The 19933-nt window shown below is 37.0% G+C and overlaps 1 protein-coding gene across 2 annotated transcripts in view; it reads left to right on the top strand.

Annotated features, from left to right (window-relative positions):
* Window positions 1-19933, top strand: part of exoc6b (exocyst complex component 6B) — a 625017-nt gene that overhangs the window by 126830 nt on the left and 478254 nt on the right. For both annotated transcript variants that reach the window (XR_007935144.1, XM_028801461.2), the window contains exon 5: window positions 4003-4048. Coding sequence is in view for 1 of the 2 variants with exons in the window: in XM_028801461.2 (XP_028657294.2) it covers window positions 4003-4048 (46 nt within the window). In the remaining variant the exon portion in view is untranslated. The remainder of the gene's footprint in view (window positions 1-4002; window positions 4049-19933) is intronic.

Here is a 19933-nt window from a genome sequence, read left to right on the forward strand (position 1 = left end):
GTTAATGTGTCTGCAAATTTCCTCTGTATTAGTTGTTAACATGAAGAACTATCCATATTACTAACCGAGAATGCTAAACCGGATGATGGACACAGGCACATCCGGCCATGGGCCGTAGCTGCAAAAAGACGTACTGCGCAGGCGCAAAAAGAGTCCGCGAGAGGCGGATGAGGAGCCGCTAGAGGGGGACAAAAGAGGCCGCGAAAGGCGGACAAGACCACAGAAAAAAGGAGTGAGCACAGAAAAAAGAGAATGCTAAACCGGATGATGGACGCAGGCACATCCGGCCATGGGCCGTAGCTGCAAAAAGACGTACTGCGCAGGCGCAAAAAGAGTCCGCGAGAGGCGGATGAGGAGCCGCTAGAGGGGGACAAAAGAGGCCGCGAGAGGCGGATGAGGGGCCGCGAAAGGCGGACAAGACCACAGAAAAAAGGAGTGAGCGCAGAAAAAAGACAAAAAAGGAGAAATGAGGCGCAACGAGCACCGAAAAATGGAAAAGGCACATAAAAAAGTAGTCAAACGCAGGCAAAGCACGAAACACATTGCACACGAAACTAGACCCAAAAAAAAAAGAGGCTCGCGCACAACAGCAAGGCAAACCCCCCCCTACAGGCACCGGACGGGACACACACCAAGAGGGGGATTCAACAAGCCCATGGAACACTAAAAAAAAGAACACAAAACCACCCCACAGACCCTACAAGCAAGGGACGGGACACACACAAAGAGGGGGATTCAACAAGACACAGGAACACAAAAAGAAAGAAGACGCTCGCGCAACAACAATCCTACCCCCCCCCCCCACACACACACACACACACACGCACACACACATCATTAAGAAGTCACACCCAAAGCCACATATTCTAAAGTGAACGTCAACACCTTCACACTAGACAGCATAGGTGTCAGCATAGGTGGATCTCCTTACAATAAAGCACTATTAACTGTTCAACTGCAGAAAAGGAAACATATTAACAGTGACTGCGATCCTCCTTATTACTTATCCATATTTCGCATGCTGAGAAAGAAACAAGTCATGAATTCACGGGTACAAAACGAAAAGGAAAGGATAACAGGAACAAACACACGAACACGAAAGAAACAACAAAATAGACGGCTATGCAGCATAGGTGGATCTCATTACAATAAGGCACTATTAACCGTTCAACCGCAGAAAAGGCTCCATATTAACAGTGAGTGCAATACTCCTTATTACTTATCCATATTTCTAAAAGAAAAAATGTCTCGACTCCAAAAACGCAAAGCTCAACTAAAGCTTCTAACTAACGATGTACCTAAAAGTAAAAACTTTATGAACTGCATTAGATCCTACAATAGTTCATTTGCTTTTGCATCTACCGGAGTAAATATCAGGCCACCAAAAGGCAATGGCCCATACTGCTTTCCCATATGTGCACAAATACTGCATCGCATTGGAACAGTGCACCCTGAAACAAATCAACAATGCAAATATGCACAAATCTACATCCTAGATCCACATGACGCAAGCTATCAATCAAAGTGCTGCATCGCAACAGTCACGGATTCAAAACGAAACACCTCCCGTCTCAGACATACGTTAACGGCAAGGAAGGCTACAACAGGCTTCTCACACAGCACAGGCAAATCGATTACAGCTCCAAAACAACACGTCCCAAATACTACACATGCAACAACGCGCCTCTCAAACGGCAAAAGCAAAACATACACCAGGAACATTCATTCGGATTAATGAATGTCATTTGCAATCATTGTCATTCAGTTCACTTCCCTGAAGAAACAACTGGCAATACAAGTAATACATTTACACGTTGTTTGTCAAAAGGGTCAAATTAGACTGCCTTCTTTACATTCATATACTGAATATCTACAAAAGCTTCTAACTAACGATGTACCTGAAAGTGAAATCTTTATCAACTGCATTAGATCCTACAAATCGGTATCCACTATGAACATTAACGGTGGCACTGCACGTGACATCCGTCTTGAAAAAATGTTAATTATTGATGAATGTACAATGGCATGAAGTCACTTACTCAACACCATTCATAAACTTCTACAAACGTTTATGAATAATAATATTCGATTTGGATGAAAGGTACTTTTATGAGGAGGAGATTTTAGCAGACCCCCGTGACCCTGTGTTCGGATTCAGCGGGTTGGATAATGGATGGATGGATGGATTTTAGACAGTGCTTAGCTATTCTTCCAGATGCCATGCACTCAGCTATTGTTCAGTGCACCTTAAAATACGCAGACAATTGGCATTGCTTTCAAAAGATACAGTTAGTAAAAAAGATACGATGTCCAGAACCAGATCATAAACAATTGCTTATTACAACTGAGAGATGTACACTCACCAATACAGATGGATTTCAGCCACATATTATTACAATTCCTCAAGCCTTTTTCTGCGATGACTTAGTTACAGACAGATTTGGAACAGCAATCTCATTAGACCAAATGCCCCTTTTAACACAACGCACTATATTATGTCCAAAAAATATTAATGTGCAAAACATAAATACCCAAGTCATTCCATTACTTCCTGGAGAGACACAACTCTTTCTAAAGCTCTGACAAACTTGACTCTGATCACAACAATAACCATCTTCATTGACCTTACAAGTTCTGAGCTGGAATTACCTTTTACACTTAAACGGCGTGTACAAAGAAATTTTCAAATAAACCTTTACACTGTGCCACACACTTTATTGTTTGCTTTCTATTTGCATCATCTACACCGTCACACTATTCTATATCTCATTCATACATCACGCTCTTTGTAATTCTTAACACCAGGGGTTGGCGAGCGAAGCGAGCAGGGGGCGGAGCCCCTAGTAGCTATACATATCGGTTTATAGTGCTTAATCTTTTCTGCATGGCTTCCAGGCATTTTTTTTTTCTCCAAACTCTGAGGTCCATGTCACATAATATCCTAGAACTTGTTCTGCTGTAACACATGATGGTATAATGTCTTTGACAGTCAATTGTTGAAGAACTAAACATTTTTGTTAGCTCTTATTTCATTTGACTTCCATTTGGTTTGCATTAAGATTGACAGGTTATTATTAATAAATAGTCTGCAGCATATACACCTCAGCTTTTGAATTCCCTGTGCCACACTGCACTTAGTACTAGATGGAACATATTGCTTTAGCCTTCTAATTTGGTTTATACTTTCTGAAATCTGGAGTATGCAAAATTAAATTTAAACTGCTAGCCATTTTAATCCATATTTCAGTGAAGTCACTTAATGTACATAGGGGAGCATGCCTGCAGTTATTACTGTATGCAAGGCAAGTAAGGTAGTCTTGGTAACTTGTAACTCAGTAGTAATATCCTTTGCTTTAAATATGCTTCAATATATTTATTATATTTTTTGTATTCACATGCATAAGTGCTTTGAGCATGTGAAAGGTGCTATATAAATAAAAAGGTATTATATATTATTTTTATTTTTGTTTCTTTTTGGGAATTTTCCTGTTTTAAGGCATTTCTTTACCCCAAACTCTACTTTGATTAGCAGTGAGCTAATGGTTAAAGAATATTCACATAACTGTAAAAAAAGAATCTTGTAAATTGAATAACAATTTCCCCACTGTAGTTGAAATCCTTGTATATATTTATCTGTTTGACAAAAATAATGTAAAGAATAATTGATTGGAATGCTAAGTATACTGTAAAACAGGTGTACTCATTAATAAAATACCCAAGTACAGATTAATAGGTGCTTTACTTCTAGTAATGGGAGATTATATATATGTAAGAAATCCAGCATATTCATATGCTTGGAGGAAAGTATGCTTAGTTTCACCAGAACTTTTTGAATTGTGCTGACATTGTTAAGAACATTCTCCTGTTTGGTTTCTTTAAAGAGTGATTGGTTTGCTGCTTACAGACCTGGTTTTGTGTACATAATAATTTAATAACTCAAAATATCTTATACATTTTAAATCAAAGTAGTAGATTTTCACTGTTTTGTGTTTTCTCTTTCAGTTTTGGAAATGTATAGTAGGCTTCAGGAACAGATGAAAACTAAAAGGTAAATCATTTTATTTACTTTTTAAATTTTTTTTATTAGAATTCTTTTCTACTCATAGCCTCTAACATCTTTTTTACTACTTGCTTCCTTGCATGATGATATGTTGGTGGTTTCTCCAAATTTGTGACATGTGAAAAGCCAGAACACAGACAGTATATAAATGATTTTTGCTTAATGGAATTTTGAAGATTGCCAAAAATAGAGGTTTAAAAAATAAAGTGATGCATACTTCGAATTTTGGTATGAGTTGGCCCGTAGTTTCTTCAGGCTTGCTATCACACAGGCATTTAGAGCTCCTAAATGCCATACAAGGCAGGTTTCATTCACCTGTGTGTGCACATGCACAAAGTATATGTAGTGTACATTTACATTGTAGTGAAGAATGCAGCACCTCATTAAACTATTTGTAGTATCTATAGCATTGTTTCTCAACCTTTTTGCACTTGTGAACCCTTGAAATAATAATCATGTTCTAGGGAACTCCTACATCATAATTATATCATTATTAGTATTTTTTTATTTATAAATTTAAAGATCATAATGAAAACATTTATCTCTCAATTATAAAAAAAAAAATCTTGTGATGAGACATCATCTTCTAAAGAGAGACAAAGAGACATTTCAGAGAGGCAGAGACACTTTCACTTCCCGCGACACGGTCAAGTCACGTCATACTGACATCCATTGGATGCATGTTCCTATGAGATGGTGACCTAGGCAAGGAAAGTAATAATCAGCCCGGAACAAGTGGCATTGAAAACCTTGCAGGTCCAAACGGGGTCAGAAATAAAGGACAGAGTAAAAGACACAGTAGAACTTCATGAAGACGTTCATAAACGTTGGTGCCATGCACATGCAGAGCAGGTTACAGATTATGAAAGCAGTGGAATTCGAAAGGCTCAAAGAAAACCTTGGTGCGATACGCACGCAGAGCAAGTTCAAAAATATGACAATACTAAAATTCAAATGTGTCAAAAAGAGATTGCATTCACGCAAACGGAAATTATTACTAGGTGAAATAACAACAGCAAAAAGATCAAATATATGGACATTAGTGATATGTCAGAGGTATGTAGATATTGTAAGATTTAAAGTTTAAGTCGTAGACTTGTAGATCGTCTAATTTGTGTTGCCATCAGGGAAAAGTACTGCTGCTTCCCAATAAAGAGGTGTTTCCGCAACAATTAAAAGATTTGTTGTTGGTGAAAGTGAAATCCACGAACACTACAGGCAAAATATACGTGTCTATAATAATCTTTTCGCGTTAGCATCATTCGATGCACAAAACATTGATTTACACAATAGTGGACCATACGCTATGAGAATCTGTGTTCCCACAACAATTATAGCTACAACAAGTTTAATTTAGAAAAAAACACAATTTGGTCAGGTGAATCTTTGATAATGGAGAAACGATGCAACATAGAATCCAACGTAATAGAAAGTATACAGCCAATAATGGATACAAATCCATATGTCCAAAAGTATTGACTTTACACGAAATTTATCAGCAAAACATGGACAAAGAAATTTTCTTGGATTTCTATATGAATCCAAACGATCACAGTCACATTTATAATTAACCCACATGTGACAAATTGTCAGCGATAATAATTTCGAAAGATGGAGATATCAAAGGAAGAGTAGATATTCGTATATATCCAAAGGCAAAGCATGATTCGTCATTTATGTCAAATACATTGGCACATGCCGACCCTTTACTCTTTCCTTTGCTTTTCCCAGATGATGAAACAGGATGGTCGTACAATATGAAACAAACACATTCAGAAAAAACGAATAACACCCACACAATATTTTGGGTCAAAATTAACGATATGTTCCTATGTATTTAACCCGCTTCTATCATCTCAACGTAAATGTATAAATGTGTATGTAAAAGTCGCAGCTAATCATCTCTTCTTTATTAAATCGAATAAAGCTAAACTTAGAACGGAACATATGCAAGGTCTCATTGATCACGTTCAAAATTCAAATATCAATAACTCAGACAATTTCAAAATAGGTAAAGCAGTAATATTACTATCATCATATCAAGGTCGTCCAAAAGCATTGCAACAGTTATATCATGATGCAATGGCAATATCCAGAACTAGGCCAGATTTATTTGTTACAATGACGTGTAATCCACAATGGCTGAAATCCGCAGCTTCTTGAGAACAATGCCACTGGCTACATCGGCTCTGGATATTCCCACTTTCATATAGATTGTTTTATCAGAAAGTCTTATTTTTATTGAATGAACTCGAATCGCTGTTCGGGCGAAAAGAAGATCTTGATATGCCATTCGTATTGAAACATTTACAGTTTCCCGTGAGAATAGCTTTGCAATGACAATTAACAAATCACAAGGACAAACATTTGAAAAAAGTCAGTTTATTTATAAGAGACAAAGAAACGATATTCACTCACGGCCAGTTATACGTTGCATTATCATACTGTAAGACCAAACAAGGAATCAAAATTCAATGTGATCTTGAAGAAAAGTTCATTCCAAATATTGTTTTTTACTGAAGTTTTAAAGTAAAAGGTGAACATAATGCATATGTAACAATTCCCATTAAAAAAAAAGCCACTTTAAATTGTATTACCACAGGACTAAACCTGGCGGTTGGTGAGCAAAGTGAGCAGGGGTCACAGCCCCCTAGCAACATAATATAGCAATAATAAGTGCTACTTAATCATCTATTTGCAAATTTCAAAAGAATAAGATAAATCAAAGTAAAATGTCATATAAACAAATGTAAGTGCCAAAGAAATGTTATTCTTAAAACATATGTGATTAATAAAATTTACTTTCCTAGAGTGAAACCTGTGCCACATTTTCACGGTTATAAATTTCTATAACATTAAACAAAATGAAAAGAAGATGATAAATAAGACATAGACTAATACAACTAAAGCAGGCCATGTTTTTGAAGTGCACTAGCTGTTGAGTGAAATTTATTCGAACAGAGATTAAATACCTGAACACAACAGTGAAATTTAAAAATAGTGTGTGTATGGCGTGATGTGCATCTGACTGTGTCTGACTTGGTCAACATAACCTCAAAGTAACAAGTTAATAGCTATGCAATAATTATTGTTAATAGTTTAATCATTTACGTACATCAACACAAAAATTACTACTATTTAGTACAGAATAGCTAGAGCAATTTTGAAAAACTGAAAAACCACGGTTGGATAATACACTTTTGGGGTTATGTTCAGATAGTAAAGAATTTATAAGGTTAAGTTTCGTATGTGCTCTAGCAACATCACCTTGCGATTTGGTGCATGAAAATAGTGTTTGAACGCCTGCTTGAGCACTTTTAAAACGCACACTTATTAGCTGAAACTGTATTTAAAAACGCCAGTTTTTAAGTTTGAGTACTCAGACTGTTGTTCGAGTGATATAAAAACATGGCCTAAATAAAAGCAAACAAAAGAAATGCATTGGAAAATGGGGAGAGAGGGAAAACTTAACTTCTCATATTAATAAGTGAATACATACCTGCACGCTAGAAAACATATAGAATTGATAAGAGACTGACTGAACTTCTCATGTTTTTTGCTTGCACCAGTTTGCACTAACCAGCACAAGTTAACTCATAAGCGACACTAGCGCTAGTTCCTGTATGATAAGTGAAGCACAGATAGCATTGCTGCGCATCCTAGTTGCTGATAATACAACTAACGTGAACTTGAATTTATTCCTTTTTGAGAAGGTTTATTACTTTCTTCCACTGTTCAACCTTATTTATTTGCCACTGCTATTCATAACCATTTCTCAAGGAACCCCTAGTGATGTCTTGCAGAACCCTAAGGTTCCACGGAATCCCAGTTGAGAAAAGCAGATCTATAGTTTAATTCAGATATTCGGAAATTAGAGTGTAAAAATATGAAGGTACTTTTCAGAAGGTAGTTATTTTCTAATTTAGCATTTAATTGCAGCAACCACTAAAATGGTCAACTTGGGCATCCTGCATTTCGGATTAAAGTAAGTTTTACTTTTATTTTCTCAACATGTTACCAGTGCATTTATTTATACCAGTTGAACTGAAGCTGAAATTTAATTCAGTCAACTGTAAAATGTTTTCTTTCCATATTAAACTGTGTATTAAAAACCTTTTCTTTGCTTCACTTGGAGTATTTGTTGATTGTGAAGTATAGTTGTCAAGCAGACAAATGTTGTTAAGTATTGGTACCAGTCAAATTATAATACAGTGTAATTCAGTGATTTGGGGGCCTGTGTAAGTAGTACAGGTGGAATCTCGTTATAACAAAACTCATGGGACCATAGAAATATTTTGTTATCATGGAAGTTTTGTTATAATGCATATGTTGAAAATACATATGCTGTTGTGAATGGGATTGCTGGCAGTGATTTGCTATCTGTAACAGTACGGCACAAGGACAGCTCCATAGTTGCTCTGCTTCGTCTGTTAAACAGTAAACCAAAGGGCAAAGTAATTTATTGTACTCTGCAGGAAAAGGCTTACCGCATAATCTGTTTGTCGCACAATGTTTAGAACATTTAACATCGGGCTTTGATCTGCTCTTCCTCGCACTCTCCTGATCTCTCTTCTCCAGATTATATCTACCACATTGGTGATTCTGAGCTGCTGGTGTTCTTCTAATCTGAACATGGTAGCTAAAGCAGGACTGTTTTCCATGTTGCGGCTCCTTACAGCTACTATTTTGAACAAAGTCTTGAGGCTTTACCTGCCTTCTCTATACAGTAATAAAGTATCTGTGTTTTCCTTGGAAACCTGGACTCGCCTTCTCTTCTTGTAACTCTGTGACCCAAGCTTGGCAATACCTCTATAAATAAATAGCGCTTCTTAAACGGCAAAAAATATTTTATTTGAAGATGAGACGACCCCTAAGTTAGATGCAACTTTTTTTTATTAATAGAAATACTTGTATGAACACAGAATGAAAATGAGATGTTAGATGTAATTTTTTCATTTTTTTAATAGAAATACAAGTTATGAATACAGAATGAAAAAGAGTGGTTAGATGCAACTTTTTAAAATTGAAATACAGGTATGAATGAACATAGAATTAAAACAAGACCTTACAGGTAAGTTTTTTTTGACTGCATAGAATTATGTTAGCAGTTTTCATGATCACATTTTCTATATCATATATTTTTTTCAAAAACACTTGCCAGGACATTCTGAATCTTTTTTTATTTCATCCATTGCTTCAAAAAGGAAACCTTTGTAACATGTGGCATGTTATTTTCATGATCCTCTTCTTCACTTTTCAGTGTTAAGACATTCTTTACAGGTGACTGTAGAGGACTCTTTCTTCATTTTCCACTTCTTCGGCCGGACCTGTTCCCATCATATGGATTTCATTGTTGATTTCAATAATCAAGGTCTTGTTCCAACATGTAACAATTGTTAATGCTTTTGCTGACCACCAAGCTACACAAATCATATCATAAGTTTCTCTGACGTCAATTTTTTTGTTGTCTTCTGTAACTAGGTTCAACAACATTTTTTTTTTTTTTTTCTAAGTTGACTCCTGTAATGCATTTTATAGCATGAATAATACTGAGATCCAAAGGTTGCATGACTGCTGTACAATTTGGTGGTAAAAATTCAACTCGAACGTGTTCTAATTCACATGATACATTATGTGAAGGACAAATATCAATCAAAATAAGAATTTTTCTTCTTTGTCTTCTCATTTGTGCATCCAAATTCTTCAGCCATCCATTAGATATTCCTTGTGTCATCCAAGCTTGTTGGTTTGCTCAATAATCACAGGGAAGTGGTTTGTGTATTGTTTAAACATCATGGATTTGCATATCTTCCAATAAACAATGGTTTCAGGTTTAATGTACCAGATTGCCTTGCAACGAAACAGAACGGTTAAACATAGTTTTGATTTCTTCCCTCCTTTGCATGGATCTCCTTCAACAGTTAGGGTATGATGCGAAGTAATTGATAAACTAATTCAGGAATGGCAAAGAATATTTTATTTGAAGATGAGATGTTGGATGAAACTTTTTTTAACAGAAATACAGTTATGAATACAGAATGAAAATGAGATGTTAGAAATACATGTTTGAACACAGGATAAAAATGAGACTAGGTTTAAATTTAAAAAAAAAAATAGAAATACATGTTTGAACACAGAATGAATACGATACATTAGATGAGATCCAAAGGTTGCAGGACTGTTGACAGTTTGGTGGTAAAAATTCAACCCTAACATGTTCTAATTCGCATATTAAAATATGTGCCGAATAATTATCAATCAAAATTTGAATTTTTCTTCTTTGTCTTGTCATTTGTGCGACCAAAATCTTCAGCCATTATTAAACATTCCTTGTGTTGTCCAAGCTTAGCTTCTTGATTTGCTCAGTGATCGCAGGGAAGTGTTTGTACATTTTTAAAACATTGTGGATTTGTATATTTTCCAGTAAACAATGGTTTCAGGTTTACTGTACCAGATGCATTGCCCCAAGACAGGACGGTTAAATGAAGTTTTCATTTCTTCCCTCCCTTGCATTGATCTCCTTTAACAGTTGGGGTATGATGCGAAGTAGTTGATAAAATAATCCAGTCATCTGCATTGAAAATGTTACTACTATTCTGCCAGTATTTTCTTTATTTCACTGGCATGCTATTCCTTAACTCTTTCCTGTGGAGTACTGTTTTCTTCTCCACAAATCACCATGGAAGTTATTCTGTAGATTTATTTAAACCCGTTAAGCCAACACTTGCTTGAAACGTATCAATTTTCAACAGTTTTGTGATTTCTAAAGCATTTTCCTATATTATTGGTCCAGTAATTGAGGTATTCCGTTCTGTCAAATCTTGCAGCCATGAAAATGTAGCTTTGTCGATGTCATCATGTAACACACATCTAATTTTTTTTGTTCAGGTCCCAATGCCCAGTCTTTAACTTTGTCTTCTATTTTTTTTTCTTTTTCAATCCGTCAAAATTGTTGACCGCGTTGAAGGCATAATTCCAAATGCTTTAACCACGCAATTTTTCTTCATGCTCCAAATAAACTTTTTCTAGGATTGTTAATTTTTCTTTCAGCGTAAATTGATGCCATATCTCACTTTTTTTTGTTCATCTCAAAGAAAACTTTGAGAACCGCTATGAAACTCAAAGTACAGTATCTGCACACTACACAGCTTCACATGTGGGCACTAGGTACTGGGAAAGAATCAGACTCATCACAGTCGAAAAGGTTTGGGGCAGCTGCCTGTATAATTTCGCTGGCTGGAAAAAGGGTTTGAAAGTAGCACTGATGTGCATGTATTGGACTCCGTAACTGAATTGAGGATGGTTGGAAAAGATGGCAGTTTTAAATGTCCAGACAGGAAGTGGCGTAGTGAACACAGAAGTGTTGTGCTTTTGGGGTTGCTACCGGAAGTGACATGCTTCTGGGCGCAGGCACCGGAAGTAGCATACTTATGGGGCCCCTAGTACCGGAAGTGATGTCTTCAGAGTTGGATCAGACAGGTTTTCCCGTTTTTTGTCTGCAAAGACAATAGAAGAAAGGTTAGTGCACCCTGCCACCCCCCTAGCCTGGTGTGGAATTACCCTCACTTGGTTCATACAGCGCCCTCCTATTCGCTTGTGTGTGGCAATACGCTCTTGGCTATGTGTATGATGTCGCGTCTGCTCTCTCATTGAGACTGCCAGAGTCTGGAAATTTCGCAACAGACTGTGTGTTTCTTTGAGACTGCCTGTTGCAGTGCTCCCGAGACTCGTGCAGAATTAAGTATTGTTTGCATCGTGTTATTCTCTTCGGTGGCCATTTTTGACCCAGAAAACATTTGTTATACTTAAATTTACATTTCATTAAAGCTAAATTCATTTAACATGATGTCGTATGAATGTTTTTCCGGGCCCATAAAAAGTATTCATTATTTCGTTACTTGCTATATTGGGATTTGACCTGTATATGCTTCAACCTGTTTAAAGCTCAATTCCTCATGTTGACTTGAACTCCTGCTTTATAGAAAGTCAGTTAATGCAGAGGAGGCCAGCTGTAGTTTACTACCACCTAGCTGACAATACAGTAAGCGTGTGTAGAAGACTAATGAGAAAATAAGAAGCTTCATGGCTACTGACATGGTTATTATAACTTCAGGGCATTTTGACTGGATCTGCTACGCTACCAACAGTAAGTACAATACAATACAATACAGGTAGGTTGGGCATGTAGTGGGTGTCAAAAAAAGAGGTAAATATATATAGTACACAGAACAGAACACAAGTAATCCTTAATACAATATAATAGTGCAATAGAAATATTACAAGTACAGAGCAGAATTCAATAGTAGATGATCATCCTCTATAATACGCTACCGTGGCTGTTCGTTTGTCTGTCCAGGATTTTAAATCACCTGTAGCTTGCAAACCGTTTCACCTATTGACTTGAAATTTGGTACACATATACTGCGTGACGTCTACTATCTGCTTTCGGGGTAATGATTTTATTACTCTTTTTATTTTTATTTTATTTTATTGTAGAATCAACTCTCGGCAGCGCGCAGCAAAGCGGCCGTGCGGAGTATGCGTACGGGCGCTGTTCTCATTCCCTACCACCTTCGCTAATCATTCTTGAGGCAAATTGAAGACTTAAGTGCCAGATTAAGTGAAAAATTAAAGAAAACGTACTAAGTAATTGCAACACAAAAACTAACTTAATCAGTTTTAACGTGAAAAGATGCTGACGAAAGAAGAGAAGCAGTGGGCCGCTAGGGTGGAGTAAAGAAGAGCTGTTCAGGAAGCAGCAAGCACATCAGCCTCTGAGCAAACAAATGCTAAACGTACAGAGAAAGAGGATGAAAAACTAGGAATGCTCAAGTAGAGTATTAATTGCACATTATCGTACAGTGCGCCATTACTGGTATTACATAATACGATATGCATTTGTTCAGAGTCCTGGAGACATTGGCCATCAAGCTGCCTCCCTCATTTGCCATTCCACAGCTGAGTCAGTGCTGGCCAGGCAATCCAATGAAAGGACCCCCTCTACCCGATGATTCCTGCAATTCTCCATCAGAGATGACTTCACCTTAAGCAGGGAAAACAACTTGGCAGGTGGGCAGTGGCACCAAGTGCCACATTCGAGTACCGAGAAGAGAAATAGAATAGGTATGGGTTAGTAACAAATTATAACTATCACAGGACTTATGTTTTTGTGCTAATGACTAACAACAGAGATGCAGTCTGTACAGTTAATCAGCAGCTTTAGTCAGGATATGCTAAGCAGAATTAGTGAGTCTTCAGCGGGGATTTGAAAGCTGAAACCGAAGGGACATCTTTTATAGTAGCAGGCAGACCATTCCACAGTTTAGGGGCCCTGTAACTAAAAGCTTGACCTCCCACTGTTATTTTTATTAATCCTTGGAATCATAAGCAAACTGGCATCTTGAGATCTTGATGTACGTTCTGGTTTATAAGTCATGATAAGTTCAGAGAAGTAAGCTGGACCTTGGCCATTTAAGGCGTTATATGTTAAAAGGAGGATTTTGAAATCTGCCCTAAATTTAACTGGGAGCCAGTTTGAGGATTTAAGAACTGGAGTTATGTGTTCGTATTTTGTTGTTCTTGTAATAATTCTTGAAATATCATTTTGAATTAACTGGAAGCTGTATAAAGAACAGATTGAACATCCAGTGAACACCGCTTTGCAGTAGTCAATCCTACTAGAAATAAGTGCATGAATTAATTTCCCAGAATCCTGCTCATTTCCCAACATTTTTAAAAACACGATTTAGATAACTTTGTAATATGTGCTTTAAATGACATGCTCGAATCAAAGATACCTCCTAGATTGAGGGCTGATTTGGTAAAATTAATGGTGATTCCAACTTAGTTAAATGATGACAAAATATTGTTTGCGATCAGCAGCATTCACTCCAATAATTAACATCTCTGTTTTATCAGTGTTTAAAGACAAGTAGTTCACATTCATCCACTCCTTTAATTCACTAACACAACTAATTAAGGACAACATTAGAGAAACTTCATTTGATCTAAAAGAAAGGTATAACTTGGTGTCATCTGTGTATGAGTTAAAATTAACAGTGTTTTCTAATGATAGATCTCAGTGAAAGCATGTAAAGTGAAAACAGTAAAGGTCCCAGTACTGAGCCCTGTGGGACACCATATCTCAGTTCTGTGTGTAATGATAGAGTACTGTCAGCACATTTCTGTACGTATTGGAATCAATTTGATAAATTAGAACTAAACCAGGCAAGGAGACTGCCTGTAAGCCCAACATTTTCCAGCCTGTGCTGTAAAATAGAAGGGTCAGTGGTGTCAAACGCTGCACTTAAGTCTAGCAACATAATTACAGTGGAGTTTCCTTCATCAGAATATATCAGAATGTAGTTTAGAACGCGTAAATTGTGATGTGAAGCTAATTGGTGACTTTCAAATATTTTAGAGAGAAAGGGTAAATTTGAAATGGGTGTATAGTTATTAAGAATGTGTAGGTCTAGGTGTGGCTTTTTAAGTAATGGTTTAATAACTGACAGTGCTGGTGATGTGACCCTCCTCATGATTCACTTGAGTACAGGTAGGAGCTGTGTGAACAACTCACGCAATTGTTAATTTTCCCATTCTGTATGGGTTATCATGCCTATGAGAATCTGGTTAATGGTATACATTATAAATGTGTCAACAATAGGCTTAGAAACATTCGGGAGCATCCCTTTATTCCATATATTAAATTGGAATAAAAGAAAGAGATTGTATTAGAATGACTTTTTTCTTTTTTGTGGTACAGTATTAACTTGCATCCAGTGCTATAATTGGCAGGTCCATTTCAGATTATATTTTCATCAGTCTAATGGGATACCAGGGTAAGGTACAAGTAGCATGGGAGAGTATAGGAAGATGAGAAAAACAGTATCAGTTATGTTTGTTCTCGAGAATGTTATGTATTATCAGACAGAAAAGTAGATGGCATACTTAGTAGAATGTGTCTTATGTATTTAATAACCACATATAAGAACATAAATGCTTTGATGTAACACAAAGAAAACTATCATTGAGTTAAAAGGAAGTCTTTTCAGGGAGTGTGTGTACTGTGCTCAGGGACTGATGGTCCAGTTTCCAGCTGAGCTGAAGCTAGAGTGACTGATGCATGCTGCTTGGTTGGAGTGACTTGCCTCAGAGGGGCATCGTGGCTGCAAGGTGAAAGAGAGGCTCAGTGGGCTGAATTGCTGGTTTGGCACCTCAGTGGCTGCAAGGACCAATTTGGGTTAAGCTAAGGAGACGTCTGTTTGTAGTGGAGTGCATCAGGGCTCATACTTTTAAAGACAGCTTTGTGTATGTGCTTTAACCTCATTTTAATGGATTATTTATGTATTGGACATTGTTTGGAAGCACTGCACTTTTGGACACTATTTGATTTATTTTAATAAAAGCACTGAGCACTTTGCACCATCCCCTTGCTTTGTGTGTGTTTGTGTGGTGTCCTCATTTGCTGGCCCAACCCTCGGAAACGTTATCGGCAGTGGCAGGTTGAAGAGGCTCCCAGTGGAATCCGGTAGCGTGGAGCCAACCTGCAGTGTCACACTTCGTAATTTGCCAAAGCATCGCGAGTGAAAAAAGGTTAAATATAATAATAATGTGGCGGCGTGTTGTGCCAGCTCAGTGTTTCTTGTAAGGGTTTAAACTCCTTTTTGTGGCTGCATTTAAGTCAGATCGGTTGAAGGTGGACTTGTTTTATCATGTTGTAGGTGTCCAGTGGGCTGTGGCAGGGTACAGTTAATATCACAGAATTCAGAATTTGGCACCAGTGAACTCGCCCGGAAAAACTTCTCCTGTGTGGCTTACAGGGTCGTCATGGTACCAAGTCAGGGTCAGCACAGTTTGTCTGCTTGTTTCTCCTTTACAGGTCTAGCAGTATTTTAATATACTTGTCCTGAATATTTTTAACTACACCTAATTGTGTTAGGCATTACATGTCAAACCGGCAGCCATGCAAGGTGGAGACTAATTGAAGGACACAGCATATTGGCTCTTTAAAGCGGTCATTTTAAAGCATTGTAATAAAAGGAAAATCAGAATTATGAGTTAATTTCTATTTGCTTAGCATTAAACAACAGTCAGGGATCTAAGGTTTTAAGAGTGAATGGGACAGAATCAGATGCAAAGTAATACTTTCAGAGCACTAGAAAAGTATTTAGAAAAATTGATACAGGTACATTTGTGGCATCGGGGGAAAAAGAAAAAACTACTTTGTGTAGGGGTCTAGCTGTAAAGTTTTACTAACAAACATAACAGGCTAACCATTCAAAATTACAAAATGGCTGACTGTGGAAATTAAGTGCAAAACAGATCTGTAAAATACTGCAGCTTTGCACAGTGTGTCTGGAGTAACTCAATGCCAGAATTTGTGAGGGTAAAACCAAATAACCAAACTCATAATCAAATGTCGACTTTTGCCTTCAAATAAGATCTTTTTAAAATAAATTTGAATTATATTCAAATAGAAACGTTCGATCTGACAACCCTACAGTGAATGAGGAGGGGAGATGGGTCTTCAATTCATGCGCTCGCATGTGTATTCCTTCCTCATTCATGGGAGCATTTGCTGATGTGGTTTATTTAAAAATATTTTAGAAAAATGAGCAAATGAATGGTTTTGCACATGAGTTATTACAGTTACATTTATTTATTTGGACGCCTTTATCCAAACCGACGTGCAACATTTCTTACATTTCTTTAATTTTTCAATTGGAACACATGCAGGTGAAGTGATTGCTCAGGGTCACACAGTATCAGTGGCAGGATTTGAATTCACAACTTTGGGGTTTGAAGTCCAAATCCTTAACCACTCTGCACACTCCCTACCATGCAGTACAAGTAATGTGGGATTTTTTTAATGGACATTTTGATATTGTTTGCTGTTGTCCTGCATTGGTCACCCAATGTGACTGTTGAATGATAAACTTTCTTACTTACTTTCTGAATGAAAACATTAAATTAAAAGTTTTCTTGGCTGTTGCCAAAGAACATGTGGAGTAAAATTTTTAAAAAATACTGGTTTTGGGTGAAGTATCCTTTTAACCTTCTTTCACTTGAGTTTCTAGAACAGTTAAACCTCTAGTTACATGTTGAACACCTTATGCCTTTACTGATATAACCGACCTTAGGATGCATTTACAACTTTATTTAAAATTAATGTTTATCTGTTAAATAACTTTTTCTGCCAATTTACAGTTAGAGTTGATGCTCTTCTCAATAACATCATATTTTATAAGGAGTATGGTGCTAGTAAAAGTTAATTTTATATCAAAGAGCAGTGTCTATATTTTCATGTAAAATCAAGATTGCTTTGAAGTTTTGCTTTTTTTTTTGAATAATTGCAGTTCCATATAATACCACACTGAGGCAGTAAATGTCCAAAAGTGCACTCTCAATAATAATTTTTATATTAACCATCAAATTGAAGTAGCTTGCTTTAAACTTTTTTGAAACATACTTTTTTTGTAGTATTGTGACCTGTTATGATATACGTAAACTTTGTGTATATTCTTAAAAGTTTGTTCTTGAGTAATTAGTACATCCTCTTTATAGTTTCCATTAACCATCACTTAGGTCTTTGTGTGGTCTTTATTTTTGGATTTAATAAGCCTGATTAATAATTCAAGTGATATTTTTTATATCATAACATCTAGGTTGTAAGGGAAATAAATATATATATATAACTGTAACCTGTTCCATTTCAAAGGTGGTTTAAAGTTTAACCACTAAAACTGCAGCTGATGACAAAACATGCTGTAGTTTTGTTGACTGTACCTTAGTTTTCATGGTTTAGACGATTTCCAGTACAGAATTTCAACCAGGAAATTCAACTGTGCATCTAAAGCAATTGGCCAATCAGTCTTTAGTTTATTAACTATTTATTGGCATTTCAAGCAAGTAAGACAGCAATACAGTATTGCCAGGAACAGCTTAGCCATATGTCCTAAGTCCTTTCTTAATGTCTGCAGTAGGCAGAAGTTGAATTCCCAGGTCTTTCTTTTTTTTTTTTTTTTTTTATTAACAGTATGTTAGATGTTGATTGGGGTCTTTGCCCTTAGTCCTCTCACCTGTCAGTTCTGTCAGTTGCCTTCCCTGGCCCCTCCCAGTAGCATCTGTTGCTGTACAATGCCAATTTGTATTATAAAATCACGATTGGGAAGCAAAGGTCATAAAGCAGGTGTCTCAATGATGGTGCTACTCATATTCTGTTAGTTTACATGTGCAGCAGCCATGAAATGGAGCTGTGCATGTATAATATTTGACTTTGTCTTGTACAGTGCAAAAAAAGTGGAGTTTTTCCTTGTTCTAATCTCCATTGCTTTGATATATGAATACACAACAAGAATGATGCATCAGAATATTGCCATTGTGCCATGCATCTAAGCCATTTCCACACCAGAAGTGCCAATTTGGACAGTATCCTGTTGCATTTTTTGAAGCAGAATGCACAGGTGCATTCTAGTGACTTGACTGCCAATCACATATCAGTGTCATGCACTGCCATGAATGAGCTGATTGAATGGCGCAATGGTTGTGTGGTATATCGGGTCTGCGACTCTAAGTGGATGGCCAGTTTTTAAATAATCTGTGCACTTGCGGCTTTTAGGAGGGGGCGTGGTAGTGTGGTGGGAGTGATTCCAGGGCGCAATGTGGGCATGGGCGTTTCCGCACTGAAGTGCACAGGTGCTGGATTGCCCATATCCGTAATTGATGTTGGGAGCTGCTAATCGCCACACCTGTGCAAATGTCCCCATTATAAAAATAATTTCAAATGCGGATGAGAGAAAATAATAAAGAGAAAGGAACAGAAGACTGAGGAGGAGGAGGAGGAGGAAGGAGACTGGAGGCACACAGAGCCAGTGCAGGAGCAAGCGACAGAGAGCAGGCATGCTGGTGAATGCAGGCAGCTTATATAATGCAGGCAGCTTATATAGCAGGTGCTGTCCAGCTGTTCCTTTGCCCATTTCTTCCTGAATTAGGAGATGTATTTTTTTTTTCATTCCACTTGTGCAGCTCAAAGTGTTCTGTGTAAACCAGGTCATATTATATTGTGTGTCTGAACATGTTCTCATACACTCAGATGAGTCTCCTACCTGAATCTCAGTTCTATTGTATAATGCCTTCAGGGTGTTCTTTCCACCAATGTACACTGTTAGTTTATTCTGACATATTCATTGTCTATTCTTGTCTGTTGTTGGTGTTATAAATGTAAGTTCAAAGCTAAAGGGAACAAATATACTGTCGTGACATTTAAATTCAGACAGAAGGATGGAGACAATAAGGAGATCTGTGAAGAGCATCTTAGAGTGTAGGAGCCAATAAAGCTGAATGAGTCTTGCCAAGAAATGCACTGCAAACATTTGGAACAATAAATATACAAGGGTTGGATAGATTTGTAAATGGCAGAACCAGCACTAATTATGGAATAAACAGCTTTTATACCTTAGCTGTACTTTTGAAGATGATTCAGTATTAGGCAGCAAGCTAGAAATGACAAGCAAGCTGAGGGGTATTGTATCAACAATTGGTTTGTGTGAAGAATCTAGCATATAGACCTGTTGCAATCTGCTGATGCTAAAAATACATCATTAAAAAGAAATTTAATTAGTCCAACAGAGAGATGAAGAAGGCATTGAAAAATATTTCTACATATGACTTAGAGATGAAGAATTAGAGTAAGATGATTTTTCATTAATAATGAAGTTTTAACTGCTGCATAGAAATAGTAACCAAAGGTCAGGGTACTGTCAATTGTCCCTGATGGTAGTGAAATTTATCAAGAAATGATGGCCAGTTTGAAAACATTTGTCCATCTTATTTTTCCTATGTGATTGTTATGAAAAAATAGTTCTGTTTTGTTTA

The sequence above is a fragment of the Erpetoichthys calabaricus genome, chromosome 5 (assembly GCF_900747795.2).
Source record: "Erpetoichthys calabaricus chromosome 5, fErpCal1.3, whole genome shotgun sequence".
NCBI classification, from domain to species: Eukaryota; Metazoa; Chordata; class Cladistia; order Polypteriformes; family Polypteridae; genus Erpetoichthys; species Erpetoichthys calabaricus.